Source organism: Chaetodon trifascialis, chromosome 7 (assembly GCF_039877785.1).
Source record: "Chaetodon trifascialis isolate fChaTrf1 chromosome 7, fChaTrf1.hap1, whole genome shotgun sequence".
In the NCBI taxonomy this organism is placed as follows: Eukaryota; Metazoa; Chordata; class Actinopteri; order Chaetodontiformes; family Chaetodontidae; genus Chaetodon; species Chaetodon trifascialis.
This window is the reverse complement of record NC_092062.1, coordinates 8,187,020-8,206,227: the sequence shown is the minus strand read 5'-3', so window position 1 is coordinate 8,206,227 and position 19,208 is coordinate 8,187,020. Positions and strand designations below refer to the sequence as shown.

The following is a 19,208-nucleotide window of genomic DNA, read 5'->3' as shown; positions in this document are numbered from 1 at the left end:
TGGATAATTAGAGGGTGCCACTAAGATGAGGGTGGCTTGGAGAAGGCAGAGGCCACCTTTCCATGGCAGGGTCAAGAGTTGCCATGGCCAAGAACAGCTCAAGAGGTTTATTTAAGCCAATATTTATTTGAAGTTGACAACTCATTTCCTGGCAAGCTTTTAATGGGCAGTAATAGGCTAGAGGTGGCCCAGTTCAACTGTAACCAAAACAAGCAAAACATTTTCATGTGATCCCACAGAGAAGTGGACTGATATCAGAGAGAGCTTTTGGTGGCAATTTCACAAGATGATGCAAGAGCATGAGAGGAGAAAGATAGAAATAGCTATTTAAAGTTGCTCACCTCTGCAGTGGAGTTTTACTTGCAGCTAACATGCTTCTGTTGAGTTATAGAGTATGACGGTGAGTTTATGTTTCATTTCCAAACTGTCACAAAAGTGCATTTAAAAGGTCAAATAGATGGAGTTGCATTATATGTGACTGGGAGTGAATTTCAGGTGGGCTGACCTCGTTGACACTGTGCTGAACTGTTGACATGAGTCGTCTTTCTGTCCCAGATTATCTACTGTTGATTGGCTAAGCTGTCCTTTGTGTTGTACAGCCCACTTTTCTCTCAGAGGGGATTAGTCCTCGTGTATGCCTTTACAGTCCATGCTTACTACAGACACAGAAGCTCCATTTTCAGGGTTGCAACAGTTTCCAAACGGATGACTGTTGAACTAATAATACAATGTTTTATTTGACTGCTTGGTTGTGGGGGTTTTTTGATGAGGAAGTTTAAGCAGTTTAACGTGCAACTTTCTTTTTTTAAAACTGTGACTACACCATTTACGAAAAAATACATGAAATATTGGAAAAAGGCCAGAGATCAAGAATAGCCTGGACCCGTTGGAGGTAAAGGACATGTGAGAGCCCACCCAGTGCAGACACACAAACAGCACATTGTGCAGGATGACATCACTGGCTCTCATTTCAGTGTATGTGTTGAGGTTATTCCAGGTGACATCAGGCCCAGGGCACACACAGAGATACAGTCCAGGGAGATAACTGGATGAAAAACTCCCCGTGGACATGTCTATATGTCTTATGTGTACTGCCTGAGTGAAAGCAATAAGAGCTGCCCAGTGAGAGTTTACTGCCGGGTCACACATGATATTACACAGCTACCACATTCCTCTACAGAAAAAATAACAAGTACGCAGTATCCAAACACACATTTTACACGCACTGTGATACCACTCTCATATCATCTCATGTGTGCCAAAAGTGAGCTGCAGTACACCCAGCAGCTGGTTAGCTTGGTTAGCATGAACACTGGAAATGGAGAAACACACCCCATTAAGATGTATTTATGGATTTTTGTAGAGAAAAGGTGTTAATTAGTAAGCTTTAGAGGTGCTGTTTATTTTGTTACCTTTGGACAGAACCAGGCTAGCTATTTCCCTCTGTTTTCTGGGCTAGCAATCCAACTGGCTGTGGCTTTGTGTGTAGCATACACGTGTGAAAGTGGTATCAATCTTCTCTCTAAAATGTTGGCAAGAAAGCTAATAAATGCATTTCCAAAAATGTTGAACTCCTTTATTAAAGACAGGGGTCGGGGGTTCTGCCTGCTTGGATATCTGCCTGTTTGTCTCTCTCTACCCTCATATCCACTCAAGGACAGAAATAATCCCATAATAACAGTCATTTTAATAATTAGCTAGAGCTACCACTACTGCATAGCCTCCCACCTCCATCTGCTCCCATCATGCCTTCGCAGTCAGGGCTGCAGAATGGGGGGGGGGGGGGGGGGGGCAGGGGGCAGCAGGCTAGCCCACCTCCCATATGAAGCCAGTCCAGAAGAACTACACACAGAACACATGAACACACATGAACACACACACACACACACACACACACACACACACACACACACACACACACGCACACACACACACACACACACACACACGCACACACACACACACACACACACACACACACACAGAGTTGCACAAACATAAGGCCCATTTATCCCATTACAACTCATTTAGCCTGTCATCTCTTTAGAATAATAGGAAACTGGAAAAGTCGGCCATGGCCAGGCAGATTACAGTAAAATCTCTTCTATAGCTATTTCTTTTAGCAGCAATACTACGTGTGTGTATGTGCTTGCTGGCAAGTTTGTCCCTGTGTGTATATATAATTTCTATTTCTGTATGTGCTGACTAATGCCTGCATCTAATATAACATTAAAGAAATTGTTGAACATTTTGGGAAATAATCGTATTGTATTTCTCGCCAAGAGTTAAGAAGACTGATATACAGAAAATATCATGTCCAGTGTAATTTATGTACTCTTATATATTCGTTCATATTCCACAAAGTGTGCTGGGCTATTGTGTGGGTTGCCAGATTCAGTTGGTAAACAGAAGCATATCCAACTAACTTCCTCTAAAACCACAAGTTGTCATTTTTTGCATTTCTGTTTGTGTATAGATTAAACAAACAATTTACAATGTGATAATTAGTGAGCTTCAGAGGTGTTGGGAACAGTAATTTTGAACTTTGGATAGAACCATGTTCCACACTTTACACACAGACGTGAGAGTCAACTTTTGGAAAGAAAATAAATAAGTGTATACTTAACAACTCCTAAAAGATCTTTACCCATTTAAAGTTGTTACTGTCCAACAGCGCTGCCTCTACCGCAGCAGACTGATCATCCATGAACTCAGAAAGAAAAAAAAACAAACAAAAGAAACAAAGAAAGCGTCTCTCTTCTTCCTACTTTGGCAGCAGGTATACGGCAGGCCGACTATGGATCAAAGACAATGAGACAGCTTGTTAAAGATGGCCATAAACTCTTCCAGTGCATCCAAGAATCTAATCTGCAGATAGTATTATCGCCCTAAACTACAATCACTCAAACAGAGTGGTTGACTCATTGTGGAAACTTAGAACGAATAGAGATGCCAGTGCAGGAAGAGGCCAATAGGTAGAGCTACGGTATATACTGCAGGCCTATAAAGATGAAGAGCTGAGGCGTAATGAGAGATGATTTTGCTTTCTTAATCCAGTTCCAATAGCAGTAAGATGTAGCACTGTAATATCTTTTATGGGCTTTCTGGGAAGACTACAGACTGTTGTTATAGTGCCAGGGATTTCTGCTGTGAGCCGGAGAACTTTGATGAAGTGTGTATTGGGTAAGTGCTGTCACAGAGGGACCTCAAGGCATCAATGATACTATCACCTGCATGAAATCAGTGTGGTTCTTTTGAGTCTTCGTCCAGTCTACCTTTTCAAGATTTCTGTTACTCATATTTCTTGGTTAATTCTATTTGCAGGCTCAGCAGGCTGGCTCATATCCTCATCAGCATCTCTCATCCTTCGGCCTTGACCACAAATACATTTAAAAATAAAACATCTTTGTACACATGGGAACGCAAAAACAATTCAAAACAACCCACAAGCATGCCAGGCCAGCAGGTGGTGATAAAGTCTACATCAATGATAAGTCAAATACCAGAGAAGAACATACTACAGTAAACGAAGTGGCAGCCATTGTTTCAGATGCATGCTCATTACACAAAGCAACAAACGGCATGTGTGAATTGAGGTCTTGGCATTATTGTTTCCCAAACTCTCCGTTTCACATGTCCACCTGGATACGCAGAAACTGCAGTTTTGAAACATCTGCACTTTAGAGGATGCTTTAATAAATCCCTGTTTTAGTGACTAACGCCGTTTGCGTGTGAACAAGAGGCCAAAATGCAGAGGAAAATGTTCGTTTGGCTAAATCTCCGTATACGTGTGGGCAAGGCTTTAATTCACTTGAGACGTTTGCTTTGGTTGAAACTGAACTCCAGAGACTGAGTCATGTGAAGACTGTCTTGGAAAATGGCGGACAGCTTCTGACATGCTGAGCTCAGCTGTGTTGGGCATCTGAGGCCGCCACGCCCTTGGCCAAAGCAAGACCAAGAGGAGTATATATAGAAAGGCACACAGACTATTCTTAGTCTGTTGAAGGCTACAGACACACGTGCTGCCCTGCCCAGAGTTTGAATCTCTTTTAGAGACGCTGTCATAGTGAACAGGGACCATAGGTGTGTAACTCCAGCTCTGTTGGCTGCTACGCTGTCCGACTGGCAGAGGGGAATGGTGCTTTCCCCAGCTGGCATCCATCAATGGAGCTGCGTACCTCACTTATGTAAAGGGTGTTTCCTGGTTGTAAAGTGAGAGATTTATTTTCTTTTTCTTGACTGCTTTTTGAGGCAAAGCCTACCTGGCTATGATGGATTAAGAGCATTTCCCTACTGGCACGCTGTATTATGTACTCAAGGCAAGTTACCTTGCCGGAGCAATATTTGAGTATGGGGCAGAAGAATTGAGAGGTGAGCAGGAAGGCCAAAAACACTAGACCATTACAACCTGAGGCTATAAGATAATAGATATGATGATGTAATTTCCCAACAGAGATGATTGGAGTTTTATCTAATTTAATCTAAAAGTTGAGCAAGCATGCTAACATGCTAAACAATGATAGTGAACATGGTATACATATTTCACCTGCAATGAATTAGCATGCTAGCATTGTGCGCTTTAGCAGCCTCACAGATGTGTTAGCATGTTATCTTGTGGCTGGTTTGCAGATGCTAATTTTACCTCATATATTGTTGGGTTATTTATTTTGCAATGTTGGTTATGTATAAAATCATTATTTATAACGTACCAATGGCCTTTACAAAATGTAGTGACATAAAAAGTACAAGAATTTCCTGTGAAAGGAAAAGTAACTCCATGAAAATGATATATAATTAAGTACAGTTCATGAACAAATGTTACTTTCCACCTCTGATGCATGTACAGTCCTGTAAAAATAACATGAGTTGCTTATAGTTCTGTAAATAGTTTGTCACTTGTACTTAAACCTCAGCTCTTACCTCATTTTCTGTGCCTACATCAAGCATGACAGGCAGGCACTGCTGTGGCGGCATGCCTCCACAGGCTGTGTAGAGGGCCAGCTTGCCCACTGGGATGCCCATACCATAGCAGCCAAGGTCTCCCAGCCCTAGGATTCTCTCACCGTCCGTCACACAAACAGCCTGTAAAGCAACATAACTGTCAGCCGTAAACTACAGTAGCCACACCAACAACATCAGCATTTTAAATCAGTGTACAATGCTGCTACATGTAGGATATTCTTAAATTAGATTTTATATCCCATTTATACACAATTCAATGAGAAAATAAGTGAAGCAGCAGTTCTGCCTCCGTGTCTCATGAGTTCAAACCTTCTTTACCAAAACAAGTCCACCCTGCTCCAAGTCCTCCTACACCCTCCTGGTTTCCACATACTAGTCACTTTATGTATTAAGCAATAATGTTGCTCTCACAGTATTAAACAAATAAATTATGTAACACTTAATATCATCAGCAGAAGTTTTTTATTTGAAATGTTCCTCCCTGAGTGTTTCTTTTTTTCCCACTATGGGTGTGATGCAGATAAGTCTGGCACAACATTTTTATAGCCTTGTTGCTCCCATAATCTGACAGGTTTAAATAGTGTCATTAGTTTGCCCAGTTTTCAATGTTTAAAATCTATAATTACCACACTTAATACCATTAGCAGATTCTTTCCACAGCTATCACTTGTAAATATGTGCCAGAAAGGCTGCCATGGATTATCAGTGGATGACTACCTCAGCTCCTGTTTGCCCTCTCTCTATGAAAATGTTAAAGTTAGGCCGTATTAGGTGAGTTTACGATAAGACCACCCTGACAATGAGAGGCGGCATGTCAGCGCTGAGGTAAATGCCCTCCTGTTGACAGCTGTGAACAGGTGGCTGAGGCTGCAGATATATTTGACATGTTAGGAATGCCTAGAGGTTTCGTCATTCTAAGTATGACAAGATTATGACTTGCACATAGTTGCTCTATACAGAAGATTAAAGGAATACTTCAGGCTTTTGGGAAATTGGCCAATACAGCAGGTCAAGACAACCAATGGTGAGCTCTTCTACCTGCCAAACCGATCACTGGATTTAGTGCAGACGCCATTTCTTACAACAGCCTTGTGTTAGATGACTCACCTCTTATGTATAATTCCTTGTTTTGGCTTAAAAGCTACTTAAAAGACTGGCACATCTGTTAGTTAGTTTGAAATAATACACAACAGTCTGTGGGTATTTACGGGTGCAATAATGTGTTTTGGATTAAATCCTTTACTTGAAATCTCTGGATCGTTGCCAATGTAACAAGACTGTTTGTGTTGGATTGTTATTGGTTAGTGGATCACTATGTCATATGTTCATATGTGAATTGTCTTAATTTTGTACATTGTTTGTTTGTTGGTGGTCTGACAGAGGCATTGATTGTATCTTGAAATGGTTTGCATCAATCAAATCACATGCATCTGAGTTTTCCAAAGACATGCCACATGAGTACAAAGCTCCATGTAGTGTGTATAAAGCATAGTTGTGTACTAACATAGTTTACACACTATTTTCATGTCACAGTCTATTTTCCTGTTCCTCCTCTTCAGCGCGTGGGCCTGAGATGCCCTCAGACTTTTTCTCCTTTCTCCATCAACTGACTGCCGCACCCAACCAAACACCTGTTCTCACTTCCCTCATCTGCTCCTCAGTTGCCTGGACGTCTCCGCCCACCTCCTCACCTGCAACTCTTTCCGTCAACAGCCACTCACTCTATGTGCTGGTCTACTTCCTTTGTTCCTTGTCATATTGCTAAGTCAGTGTCTAGGGGCCTCATTTATAAAACATTGCGTAGAATCTATACTAAAAGTGTGCGTACGCCCAAAAGCTGAAAATGGCGTACGGCAAAAAATATTCGGATTTATAAAACCGTGCGGCTGCACGGTGGCGCAGCAGGTAGTGCGCGTGCCTCACAGCAAGAAGGTTGCCGGTTCGATCCCCGGGTCAGGCGGGGCCTTTCTGTGTGAAGTTTGCATGTTCTTCCCGTGCATGCGTGGGTTCTCTCCGGGTACTCCGGCTTCCTCCCACAGACCAAAAACATGCTCATTAGGTTAATTGATGACTCTAAATTGTCCGTAGGTGTGAGTGTGAGTGTGAGTGTGAATGTTTGTTTGTCCTTGTATGTGGCCCTGCAATCGGCTGGCGACCGGTTCAGGGTGTACCCCGCCTCTCGCCCTTTGTAGCTGGGATAGGCTCCAGCCCCCCGCAACCCCGAAAGGGATAGGCGGTATAGATAATGGATGGATGGATGGATAAAACCGTGCGTACTCACACCTGCACGCAATTTTCCCTTTATAAATCACACTCCACCTGGAAGATTGCGCAGGTGGATTCACCTCACATCCCGCCCCCGACACACCCACATTTTACCATGAATGGTCAATGCAAAGTACCTCATGAATGTCTTTACATATAAATATGCCGAAAGAAAAAAGAAGAAATTTTACGGAGACTGAAATCGAGGTGCTTGTGGGTGAGGTGGAGGCCAGAAAGGATATTTTGTTTGGTGGTTACAGTAATGGCATCACGAATAAAATAAAAAAAAAAAAAAGAGTGGCAGTACGTCGTCACCGCAGTGAATAGTTCCAGTGCCACAGAGCAATCCGTGGCAGAAATTAAAAAGAAGTGGTGGAATGTGAAGGTGGAGGCCAAGAAGAAAGTGGCATGGCACCGTCGAAGCGCATCTGCTACTGGTGGGGGCAAGGGCGCACCCAAGCCCACACCGCTGGACACCAAGATAGCCTCGATCCTTGGTACGGGATGGCGCGGTTCCTGCGGGTGGGTCTATCTAACACTGGGCCCAGTTCAGCACATAGATCCAAGAGCACCGCTCTAGGGAATCTAAATCGGCTTATTAGCCAGTCATCATCACGGGCCAGGAAATCTCCGTGGTCCCTAAAACTCCTCTCCATCCTGATCCTACCATTTGCGTGATCTTCTAGCAGTGCAGCATTACGCACGAGTGTCACCGAACTATTTATATGCTTACTCAGCAAATTGAATGATTGTTACACACCTTGTCCCAATTAATACTAATCCATCAGTGCGATCCACCGCTCTGTATCATTTGAAGATGGAAGTATGATATATGAACATTGTGCATACAGTAGTAGGCCTAACGGCTAACTAAAGGAACACATCTATAACACTGCAGACTTGGGTGTTTATGATTACGCGGGTCTATAAGTCTGATATGTGATGACATTAAATGTATGAGATCAATCTGGCTTCAATTCACCACCTCACCATCTGCACCGCCAGTTCCCCGTCTGCAAAATGTTCGTACGCAAGCATCAAAGTTGGCACATTCTCACGCTAAGTTTATTTTTATAAATCACAACCTTTGCGTAGGAAGTTGTGTACACAACTTTCAAGCCCCATTTTGTGCGTAAGCAAGTTTTATAAATGAGGCCCCAGGTGTTTTATGTCTTGACTCTGTAATCTGCATATTCCTTTTTCTTCTTGAGTGACCCGATCAGTACAGTATCAGTAAGTGGACAATGCTAAATACGAGCATAAATGATCACCAAGACACATGATGATCAGATCACTCAAAACATTTGTCATGGCGGTCTGACCACATATCAGTTAATGCACATGCATCCTGTTGCATCCCCAACAAGGATGTAACAGGAACCCCAATGCAGGATGTGGTAATTGTTTTGATGATCTTGAAAAACTAGTTTTCTCAGCTAGCTGTGTGAAACAAATCTGGCGACACATAATAACTGCGTGCATAGGCTTTGACCCTCTAGCAGAAGTGACGTAGACACCAATCTACGTGGTCAGTTGTCCTCTTGTGATCGGACACCAAGGATGGATATTAAAGGTGTAAACAGGGTGTTGTGTCTGGAACATGTTTTTGCCTGCCTGACTTCAGTGTTTGACCTTGCCTGTTAATTGGAGTATAGACTCCTGTCTGCACCTTTTGATTTTGACGATGCCTGCCACACTTTCTCTGTAAGTCTTATGTACCTCATTTTATATTATTAAAGGTCACAAACGTGCACCTGGTCTGCCTCTGACATCTTCATGTGGCTCCATTTCTTGTTACCTTATACCCACCACCTGTGACAGTTCACTACTTTTAGATAACAGTATTTTTTTTTTTTTTTACTGTACATTATGTAAAACATATCAATCAACACATGTAATTTAGGATTACATTAGTATCGTGGACTGCTATCATTCAATATAGTTAATCTACAGTTGTGAAACCGGTTTAGGTAATGTGTTCTCCATAGAGACAATCTGTGTCTTTTCTACGTGAGAGCAGCATGTGTTATTGATAGATGTGTTGTGCACAAAGAATCTGAAGTTTGGTGTGTTATTTGTAACCTTTTTGCTGATACTGTACCATCCTTGCAATTAAAAAACAACACTGAATGCTGGATGCCTACATTACAGGACAAGCTTGGTGGTAATTTTTCAAATTGTCGGCAAATCCCATGAAAAGACCTAAACTAATATCACATTAGTCTGTGTCTCACAACTTTCCTTCCATTCCTGGTCTGTGTCTCTCAGCCTATATTCATTCCTACAATGGCACCTAAATGGGTCACAAATATATAGTTTCATTTTGAAAAAGCTAAAACAATTGTGCACTGTAGTTTTTAGTGAATGTTACTCAAACTGGATGAAATATTGCATTTCAGGGGAGTGAGCGTGTATTTATGTCTCCTTATTGGTAATGAAGGAACATGTGAACCAGTGCAAGAGTTTGGCTGTTTTGATGAACAATGGAACTTTATGGCACAGAGGTACACATACATGAGACTTTGGCAAAACACATACACTTGTTAATAGGATAAATTCATTGTTGGTTTTGGTCTTTTCACGGTATCGGTAGCGTTGTCAAAAATATAGATTTTTAGCGATAGCGATATAATTTACCTTCACGTCCTTTTCTGGCCAGTTCTGGAGCAGCGTAGAAATGTGGCCACGGTCATGAATAGTGATGAACAGCCCCCTGGAACATAGACAAACAAATAGAAGAACTTAAATTAACATATTAACTACAACCTCCTTTTTTGTATTTTTCAAAAATCATCACAGGGCACCGTAGTAAACTGTTTTCCTCTTTCTCACTCCTTAAATTTTGTGTTGGTTTCTGCTCTACCGAAGCAAAAAGTCACTAGAATAATAACCATGGTAACACAAGAACTCAAATAACTCATGAACACTTTGTACTAAAAATCTTAGCTAAGATTTGAAGGAAAAACAGCTTTAAGCTCTAACTGGGAGACTGTTTGAAGTTCAGCTTCTATGACTTTCTTTCTTCTGACCAAGACTTTATTGAATACTGATGGCACCTGGGATTTTAATGTTGAGCCCAGAGCCCAGGGCCTCCATGGGGAGTTTGCTTTGGACCCTTGAGGCTCCCCAAATATCCATTCATCTTCTTATCATCCCTTCCTACCAACCCTCCCTCTTTCCTTTCCTTGCTCCCTGGCATCAACGTCCTTCCCTCCGGGACAATCCCAGGATTTAGAGATCATCTCTACGCGTGGGGTCCAGCTGCAGCGTCTTTCCGATCCAACACACACCCATCTGGATAAAGTATGGGGGCAACACCTCCTCCATGTGCCAGTGACAGTAAAACCATCACTATTTGTAAGAATCTGCTCATAAAGTAAGAACCCAAACCCAGTCAATGAAAGTGGAGGAAAAAAGTGGAGAAATGTCAAACAAAAACAGCGCGAAACATTGTTAAAAGTAAGAATAAAATATCGTGAGATGAAGAGAAAGACATAAAAGTGTCACATAAAAATGCTTTGATAAGTCAGGGTCGCTGTAGGGCACACTGTCAGCATGGGTTTCCACTTAACACCACAGAATAAAAAACAAGTCTACAGCCATGCTAACGTCTCTGTGAAGCTGACACAGTGAGGCTTTGGGCTAAATGCTAACATCGGCATGCTAACATGTTGATGTTTAGCAGTAAGTGTTTACCATGTTTGACTTCTCAGTTTAACCTCATAGCATGCTATCAATTGCTAACCAGCTAATACTAAACACATAGTACAGCTGACATCAGTGGTCAGCATTTGCTCACAAACTAGAGTTGGAAAAATTCTAATTTTGCCCTGATGTTGGCACTACATGAAAAATTAAAGCATCACCAAAATTATTTAAATTTATCTTGATGGGGACATGAGAGTGTGTACCAAATTACATGGCGATCGATCCAGTTGTCCTAGTTCAAAATCAGATATGTCAACCTCATAGTGATGCCAGAAGAAAAGTAAGGAAATTATCTGGTTGCTATGGATGTCTTCAAAATTTCATTTAAATACCTTAAACCTGCAAACCGTTGAGAGCTGACGTGTTTGTGAGTCGCTGAAGGGCAGCTGGTCAGTGCTATGGCCACATGACACCAATTAACTGGTAGAGGAGGTCACACATGGCAATGACGTCGGGGGCCCCAGGACACAGCATGCTTGCTATCCAAAGGTAAACACTGTGTCCTCTCTAATCTCTCATCAATTAGGCAGAGTTCAACACTATTGGTCCTTTTTGGAACTTGACTATGTACTTAAAGACACTACGGCTGCTGAGGGCTTAACTTTGTACTATTTACGACATAGACATGAAACTACACTTTGAAACTGGCAGTATTAGTTCTTAGATAAAACGTAGCAAAGTAACAAGTGTGAGGTCACACTGTCTGTTACTATCAGAGAAAGAAGGAGAGCATGACTGATTTAACGAGTTTGACTGTTGTGAAGCTTTTAAAAGACACGCAGGTCACATGAAGGTCAGTAGGCAACAGACATCTGGGATCTTTAATTTTTAATCATTTTAAACACCTTTCAACTTTTCTGGCAATATAATGACACACATCTGCATACATCTGCACATACAAAAAAGTGTTGCTTGAAATGCACCACGGGTAGATCAGTGTAAAAATGTCTGCACAGCTGTTATGGAGCTATAGGGAGGTGGACCAGTTTTGTCTTTATATAGGGGACGTGTGTGAGAGAAGAAAGTGGGGAGAAAAGTGTAGCCTGCTGTGTGTGTGTGTGTGTGTGTGTGTTTGTGTGTGTGTCTGTGTCTGTGTGCTCATGTATTACTCCTGTTCCCACAAGTTAAATCATGACATTTTAGGGTGAAGACTGAGGATAGGGTTACGGGTTAGGTTAGGTAAGGTTAGGTTAGGTTTAGGGTTAGGAATATGCAAATAGTGGTAATGAATGTGGAAATGAATGTAAGTTTATGTAATGTCCCCACAAGTGATTTGTGTGTGCGCCTTACTTGTGGGGATGAAATGCAGGTCCCCACAATGTAAATCATTAAATGTTAGGATGAAGACTTGGGCCGAAGTGATGAAAACCTAATGTGTGTGTGTGTGTGTGTGTGTGTGTGTGTGTGTGTGTGTGTGTGTGTGTGTGTGTGTGTGTGTGTGCGTGTGTGTCTTTACCTAAAGCAAGAAAGACATGAGCCACTGCCAGCAATATGAGGGAAAGAGCAGCCCTGGGGCTGAAAGACTGACCCCATATTTTGATTGTTGGAAAACAACTTTTTGAGATGGATGAAAGCAGACAGGCAGGCTGTAATGCCTAATCTCTGTCAGCCTGACGGCTACTGAAAACACTTCAGGTTCCACTTGCTGTTATTCCTTTCTTCCTCCAATTTTAATTTTCTGCCACTCTGCGCTTTCAGAGCAGCCATCGACCTCATGACCTTTGACCCTGACAAGTACAATGAAGAAGAGCAACAGGAGTGCCTGTGACACCTTTTAACAGTCAAACACACACACACACGCACACACACACGCACACACACGCACACACACACACACACACGCACGCGCACGCACGCACGCACGCACACACACACACACACACACACACACACACACACACACACACACACACACACACACAGCAACTCCTCTAAGAAACCACATCAGGTATCTACAGTAGTGTACTCAGAGCAGCTAATCCACAGTGTCTCATGATGTCAGGAGTCGTGCCGTCACATTGTGAGGACTCCCCTTACTTGTGGGGATGAAATGCAGGTCCCCACAATGTAAATCATTAAATGTTAGGATGAAGACTTGGGCCGAAGTGATGAAAACCTAATGTGTGTGTGTGTGTGTGTGTGTGTGTGTGTGTGTGTGTGTGTGTGTGTGTGTGTGTGTGTGTGTGAAGCATGAAGTCATTTTGGCCTGTTTGAATATCTCTAAGGGGCTGCCACTAGTCATGATTTGGATTGGGGGTTAAAGGAAAATCCTGCCCTCTCATTCTTTTACAGTTGTTAAGCAAACATAAAATAAAAGCAAACAACATGTGGTTCTTTGAAGTAAACCCACTGCCCTGAACGAGTCCCCCTTTATAGACAGTGCCAAATTAGTTTAGTTATTTGACATGAATCCATTACCTTTAGCCAGCATAAAAATATAATAGGACAAATGAAAGTTGAACGACTCTTCAGCATCTCCACAACACAGATGTCATTTCAATGTGCAGTTTTCAGTTTTTAACAAATTGTTTAATTTCTATATCCAGATGTATTTTGTGAACAACTGTCTTGCAGGAATTTCACCAATACTTGAGACATCCTGGCTGAGCACAAACACTCAATATTCAAATATTCTTGCTCAGATTAATTTCTTAATGCAAAATTATCAGTTACAATATTTGTATTGTAATTATAGTACATGTGTGTATATATATGAATTAATTTAAAAGACCATCTCATAGAAAATCAAAAATTTGAACTTAGGAAGGACAATAATTTTATGTAACTTTAGAACATTTATTATGTAAACATAACTTTTAGGTTGCGTATAAAAGTACTTTATAACATTGTCATGGTATGAATCTGTACCTAATAATGTTTCCATTTTTCTGTAAGACAGGTTGTTCTGTCATTTAGGTGCAACCTGCACATCATTTCAACCCATTTCACACCAGAGGCTGTGCCATATACCTGCCATGCCATGATGAGCTGAAATATCTGTGTGTGTGTGTGTGTGTGTGTGTGTGTGTGTGTGTGTGTGTGTGTGTGTGTGTGTGTGTGTGTGTGTGTGTGTGTGCGTGTGTGTGTGTGTTTTTCAGACTGCTGCTGCTGAAATAACCATCATGAATACCAGTCGCCTCATTTTCTAGGTGAGAGGAGAGCCACAAAGCATTGAGCTGCCATGTCTGGCTCCTCCTGTAAGAGAGTGTGGCGAGAACAGAGAGGGTAAAGAAAACAACCTGATGGCCTGAAACAGCACCACTGCTGACCTGCAGCCCAACACAAAACACACCCCAGGGACTGTGGAAGGCTGAGGGCTGGCAGGAAGAAAAGCTGCTTTCCACACCACGACCTCAAAACACTCTGAACCCCATGAGGAGACAGGCCTCCGATCGTTGACCCGTATCCACACACAAACACAACCAGTCACCATTCTTCACCCCCACAACTAACCTTAATCTTCACTGTGCTGGATGCCCTCAGTTAGAAAGCCACATAAGGTTTAACAGACAAGGTGGATGCCAATCACTGAGAAAAGACTGTGAAAACAGTGTTAAAGGTCACAGGCATGCACTGCGATTTCTCCAACTAATTAAGCTCCAAATCCACCACAACAGACAGTTTTTATTTTCGGCCTGTGTCACCTGAGGAAAATTATGACAGGAAATTTTCCACTTGATTTTCTATATTTGTTTGAAAGGCCCTAATTGGAGCCAGCATCTCATAGTTTGACCGTGACCAGAGGGAAGAGGTAAATGTCAACTAATTGAAGAGGACAATTTTCTTTTGTTTGTAGTGTAACTTAAACCTTGTCACTTAAAAAAACGAAATGTCAAAGATTCTCTAAAAGCTTCTAAAATGTCACTTTGACAGACTGCAAATGTAATTGTTGAGCGTTAAAGCCAAAGTTCCAAACAATGAGTTACGTAAAAACCTATTATATGTCTTTCCATGCTGGAATTTGCAATATCCTTCCACTGTCAAGAAAATCAAGCATCATCCAAAGGATATCAACCGATTTCTAGGCGTTTGGCCCATTTGCCACCTTACCCAATAAACGATGGACAACATGACCATCTCCAGGTGGTCCAGTAGATCTGCTGTGCCACTGGCTTTTTTTAACCCTTTTGGTATGAAGTAATATCGACTTGTGACCCTTCAGCACAGGTTAAGCTTTAAGGTGCATTTATAGTGACTATACCACCAGATACCACTTGGAGTCTGCAAGATCTGTGATTGTTCAGTTTGGGCTTAAGGTTTTTCCTCTGCAAATTGTCTGCTCACCACAATCAACAATCACAGTGAGAGAATGAATCCTCGTATTCAGTAATGCCACTAATGCCTACATGAAATAAGTTACCTGGATGTCACAAAGTCAAGTAAGGAATGCAACCACAGCTACTCTTAAGGAATATAAAGCATGATATGGCCCAATCAGTTTCATACATTTGTTAGCTATTGCAGTGGAGTGGTCTGGCATGTGTGCAGTATTTCATGAGAAAATAAATGAAATGTCAGAGAAATTACAAAGAAATGTACATATTGTCAGTAAACACTTTGCGAGCCATTAAGATTTATAGTGGGGCTCCTTGTTGGCAACCAGTGTGCAATCTAAGGTAAACATAAGTGACAATTGCAACAGCCCATTGGTTTCCATTGTACAGCGAGCTGGAGCTGTCATTGGCCCCAGAAATGCTTATTGTTAGACTAATTACTTTCAGTCACTCACACAGGGAGATAGTGAGACGCAGTTAGCTTCCTGAGTGATGTAATCACGTGTCACTCTCATGGCCCGTGATAGTGCCACACATGAAATGAGCTAGCAGTGATGTGGTATACTGAGGTCCTACATAAAGAGTTTTGTTCAGGTATAACATGATCTGCTTCTGCAAACATAAACTGAATAATCAATAAAGTGTAAACGTCTAGCACAGTATGAAACTTGTGGTTCATAAAGCAGGGAGGTATCCCAGGTACAGTTTGCTTTTATTAGAAAAAGAAACACATCTATTCAATGGGAGAACTCCCCTGTGGATATCCATGGCTTTTCAAAACACGTTCAAACAGCAGCATCACTCCAAAATGAACACTGGATCCTTCTGCCAGACCAGCTGCTGGGATATTTGAGATATCATTTTATTAAAGCTGGGAAGTTCCCCAGGCCTTCACAGAAACAAAAACACACAGCTGCCAATAACAAGAGATTCATATTTAGAATTTCATTAGTTTAGACTAATCCACTCGCCACTTGGTTTGGGATCAAATGGTCACAAACAAAGACAAAGAGTGAAAAACACAAAAATAAACCATAGATTTGGATGTGCTGCAATTTGTTACCAGAAATGTGTCTGCCTTTTGAAACTGTGCCTAAATAAATAGTTCAGTTTTGTTTCAGTTTACAGGTCAAGAAATCTAGTCTAGTCTAGTGAATACATTGTACTAATGTTGTGACGTGGGGAGTGCTACCCTCTGATTAAAAGAAGCTGCTCCATGAGGTTAATAACTTTCATTCAGTTGCAGCTTGACAACTAAACAACCAATTCAGAAAGACATAAAACAGGCCGCAGCACTCAAACTGAGAGCACATTCTGGATCACATTGGGTGAGAAGAGATACAAACGAACCTTGTTTGAGATGAGGTCAGAGTGTAACATATTCTACATTTACATAATGTGAGTTATCTGACACAACCATGTCTCCTTCAAAGAAACCAAGAAAAGAATTTAAGGAAAAACCACCAAAACAGCAGCACACTCACTGTGTCTCTTTAATCCTTTAATTTGAGTTGGTTCTTCTGTTGTTGTCTGATGTTTCTTGTAAAATAGCTGCAGTGAGTTAAGCCACTTCAGTTTCACAGTACTCTGGCTTCCCTCACACTGGGCGTATGTACTCAACACAATTCAGAACCGTCATCACTGCTTTCTTTACACGTCCCAGCGGCCAGCGGGAGACAAACAGAATCATGAAGAGATTTGAGACTTCAGCTTGTTACTGGCAACATTGGAGTCTTGGTTACATCTCTGTCAAGATAAACCAAACATTTCATCTCAAGCCATGATGTGAGGATAACCAGTACCTTGGGTTTGGCTCCATGTTTTCATGTCAATAACCAATTTGTCATTACACTGGAAAGACCACGATCTGGGCCTAACACGTCTCTGTCTGTCCTCATATCAGGTGAGCAGTGTCCTGTGAGGACCAGCACGACGTCAAATGAAACAGCCGAGCACACCAATCTATGCACACAGACGTACAGTGCACTCATGAGGAGACAGGGTAATTTCTTGACTGGATGTGGTATCTGACCACTAACTGTAGAAAAGGACTGACGGCATAATATTTAAGCAATGAGGCCTCTGGTTTCAACTTTCTTTCTTCCTTTCCTGAGTGGTGTTTAACAAGTTAATGGCTTTCCATGGAAAGAGAGGAATTTAATTTCAGTTTATGTGAATACTGTAAGTCACCTAAAAGTATCCACATAACAGGAGAGCAAGTCACTTTTATTATTTGGGTTGTACCCTTGGTTTTGTTCATACTGATCATTTCCAAAGCAATTAAGTATCGTAAGAGAAACCAAAGGAGTGAAGCTGTTGGCATCACATATGCTGCAGCACATGAGGTGGCCAAGCAGCTGACTAAACCAATGGAGGGGAAGAAGAAAACTGTGAGAACAGGGGGTCTGGCTGTGTCAATCAATAACTATGTTCATGCTACAGCTTGAGCTGCAGCAAAGTCTGCCTGTTTTAAAAATAACTAATTGCAATGGAAAAGATGATCGTCAAAGAAACTAAATATGCAACAGACCTCTGGGAGAAGGAAAAAGTGCTCTGTAAACACAAAAGAAAAAAAAAATAAATAGAAACGACAAAGGGATCCGGAAAGTGGCTGAATAATTTTTGCATCAGCTCAACAAACACAGTTGTGCAGGCCATAATCTACCTTACATGTGCTCATTGTCTGAGCACATGTAAGCCTTCAGTTCCCTGTGTTTGTTCCATCAGAAAAATGCGCTTTCATAAGATGTCTGAGGAATGCATTTTTTGTTTGTAGAAAGTTAGCAGCAGTAATTTGCGTTCAACACACAGCTCTCATCACTTGGAAATGAAACGTGACAAGCAGGAATTCTCTTTCCATTCCCTTCTCTTTCCTTTCCCTTCACACCCTCCTCGCTCTGAAGACAATGCACTCTTCTTCTTCCTCTGCCTCCCACCCTCCATGGCACGCTCAGACTTTGAGAGGATTCCATCACATTACAAGTATTCAACACGGTGCCTGAATCACCCTCTCTTTTTACACAAGCAAGAACCAGTTCCAGTCCCTGGGTTTGGAAAACCATGACCCACCCCCACCTCATTCCACTATAGCCCACTGAAATCAGCCCGGGCGTCCACACAATAACTAATCTTCCTTTGTGAAGCTTTTCCAGACTTAGAGAAGAAGGGAAACTCAAGAGAATTTGAGGCCTAAATGAACACAGTTTAGCCAGTCTGATCGGCCCTTCATCACTTTGGGTAACACGCTGAAGCAAAACAGAAGAAGGCATGGAATCTTTGACAGAGGCCAACCTGCAGGTGATGAAAATAGCAACCAGACATTGTGAGTTTCTGGAGTTTCAAAGGCTGGCTTCTACTGTAGCTGTCCGGGTGAAGGAGAGACAGTCAAGTGTCCAGACAACTGGATATCCAACTTCTCTCTCAGCCAGCCTTACATAACTTGTGGTGCAAGAAACAGCAGGAAAAGGCCAGTTCCAGCACAAAGGCCCTGCTAAAGGAATCAGAGGCACAGACCTGATGAACCCAGCTGGCTATTAGAGGAGTTTCAGCCTTCTGTAACCAGGTTTTCCATTCATTCACCTTTTCACACATGTCCTGACATTTGAAGCATGCCAATGACGTTTTGTGTGGGTTGCAAAGTCACATGCAAAAGCAACCGCTTTTGCTTCGGCCAACAACTCCACCAGGAACAGTTTTAGCCTTCATATTTGCAAATGCTTCTTTGTGACAGTGGTCAGAACTGTATCACTCAATGCACATATAAGAAGACCTACTTGAAAATGGGCAATATAAGGTCACCATTTCATGAGAAGCAGACATAAAGATCATTGCTTATAGGAGACAGGTTAAGGCAATATTGTAAAATCATTTAGGACTATATGGATGACAATGATTTATGGCCCATTGTATCCTCCTTGACATTCACAGAAAAATGTGTGTTCAATTTTTAGGCATGTCTGTGAGGTGGTGGCAGGCGAGCTGCTTGTGTTCACTACAAAA

General features: G+C 41.9%; 1 protein-coding gene across 1 annotated transcript in view; it reads right to left on the bottom strand.

Moving 5' to 3' along the window:
• me1 (malic enzyme 1, NADP(+)-dependent, cytosolic) overlaps positions 1–19,208 on the bottom strand; it is a 79,177-nt gene that overhangs the window by 16,809 nt on the left and 43,160 nt on the right. The window contains exons 4-5 of the mRNA XM_070967343.1: positions 9,865–9,940; positions 4,921–5,082 (exon numbers count right to left, since the gene is read on the bottom strand). Of these exons, the coding sequence (XP_070823444.1) occupies positions 4,921–5,082; positions 9,865–9,940 (238 nt within the window). The remainder of the gene's footprint in view (positions 1–4,920; positions 5,083–9,864; positions 9,941–19,208) is intronic.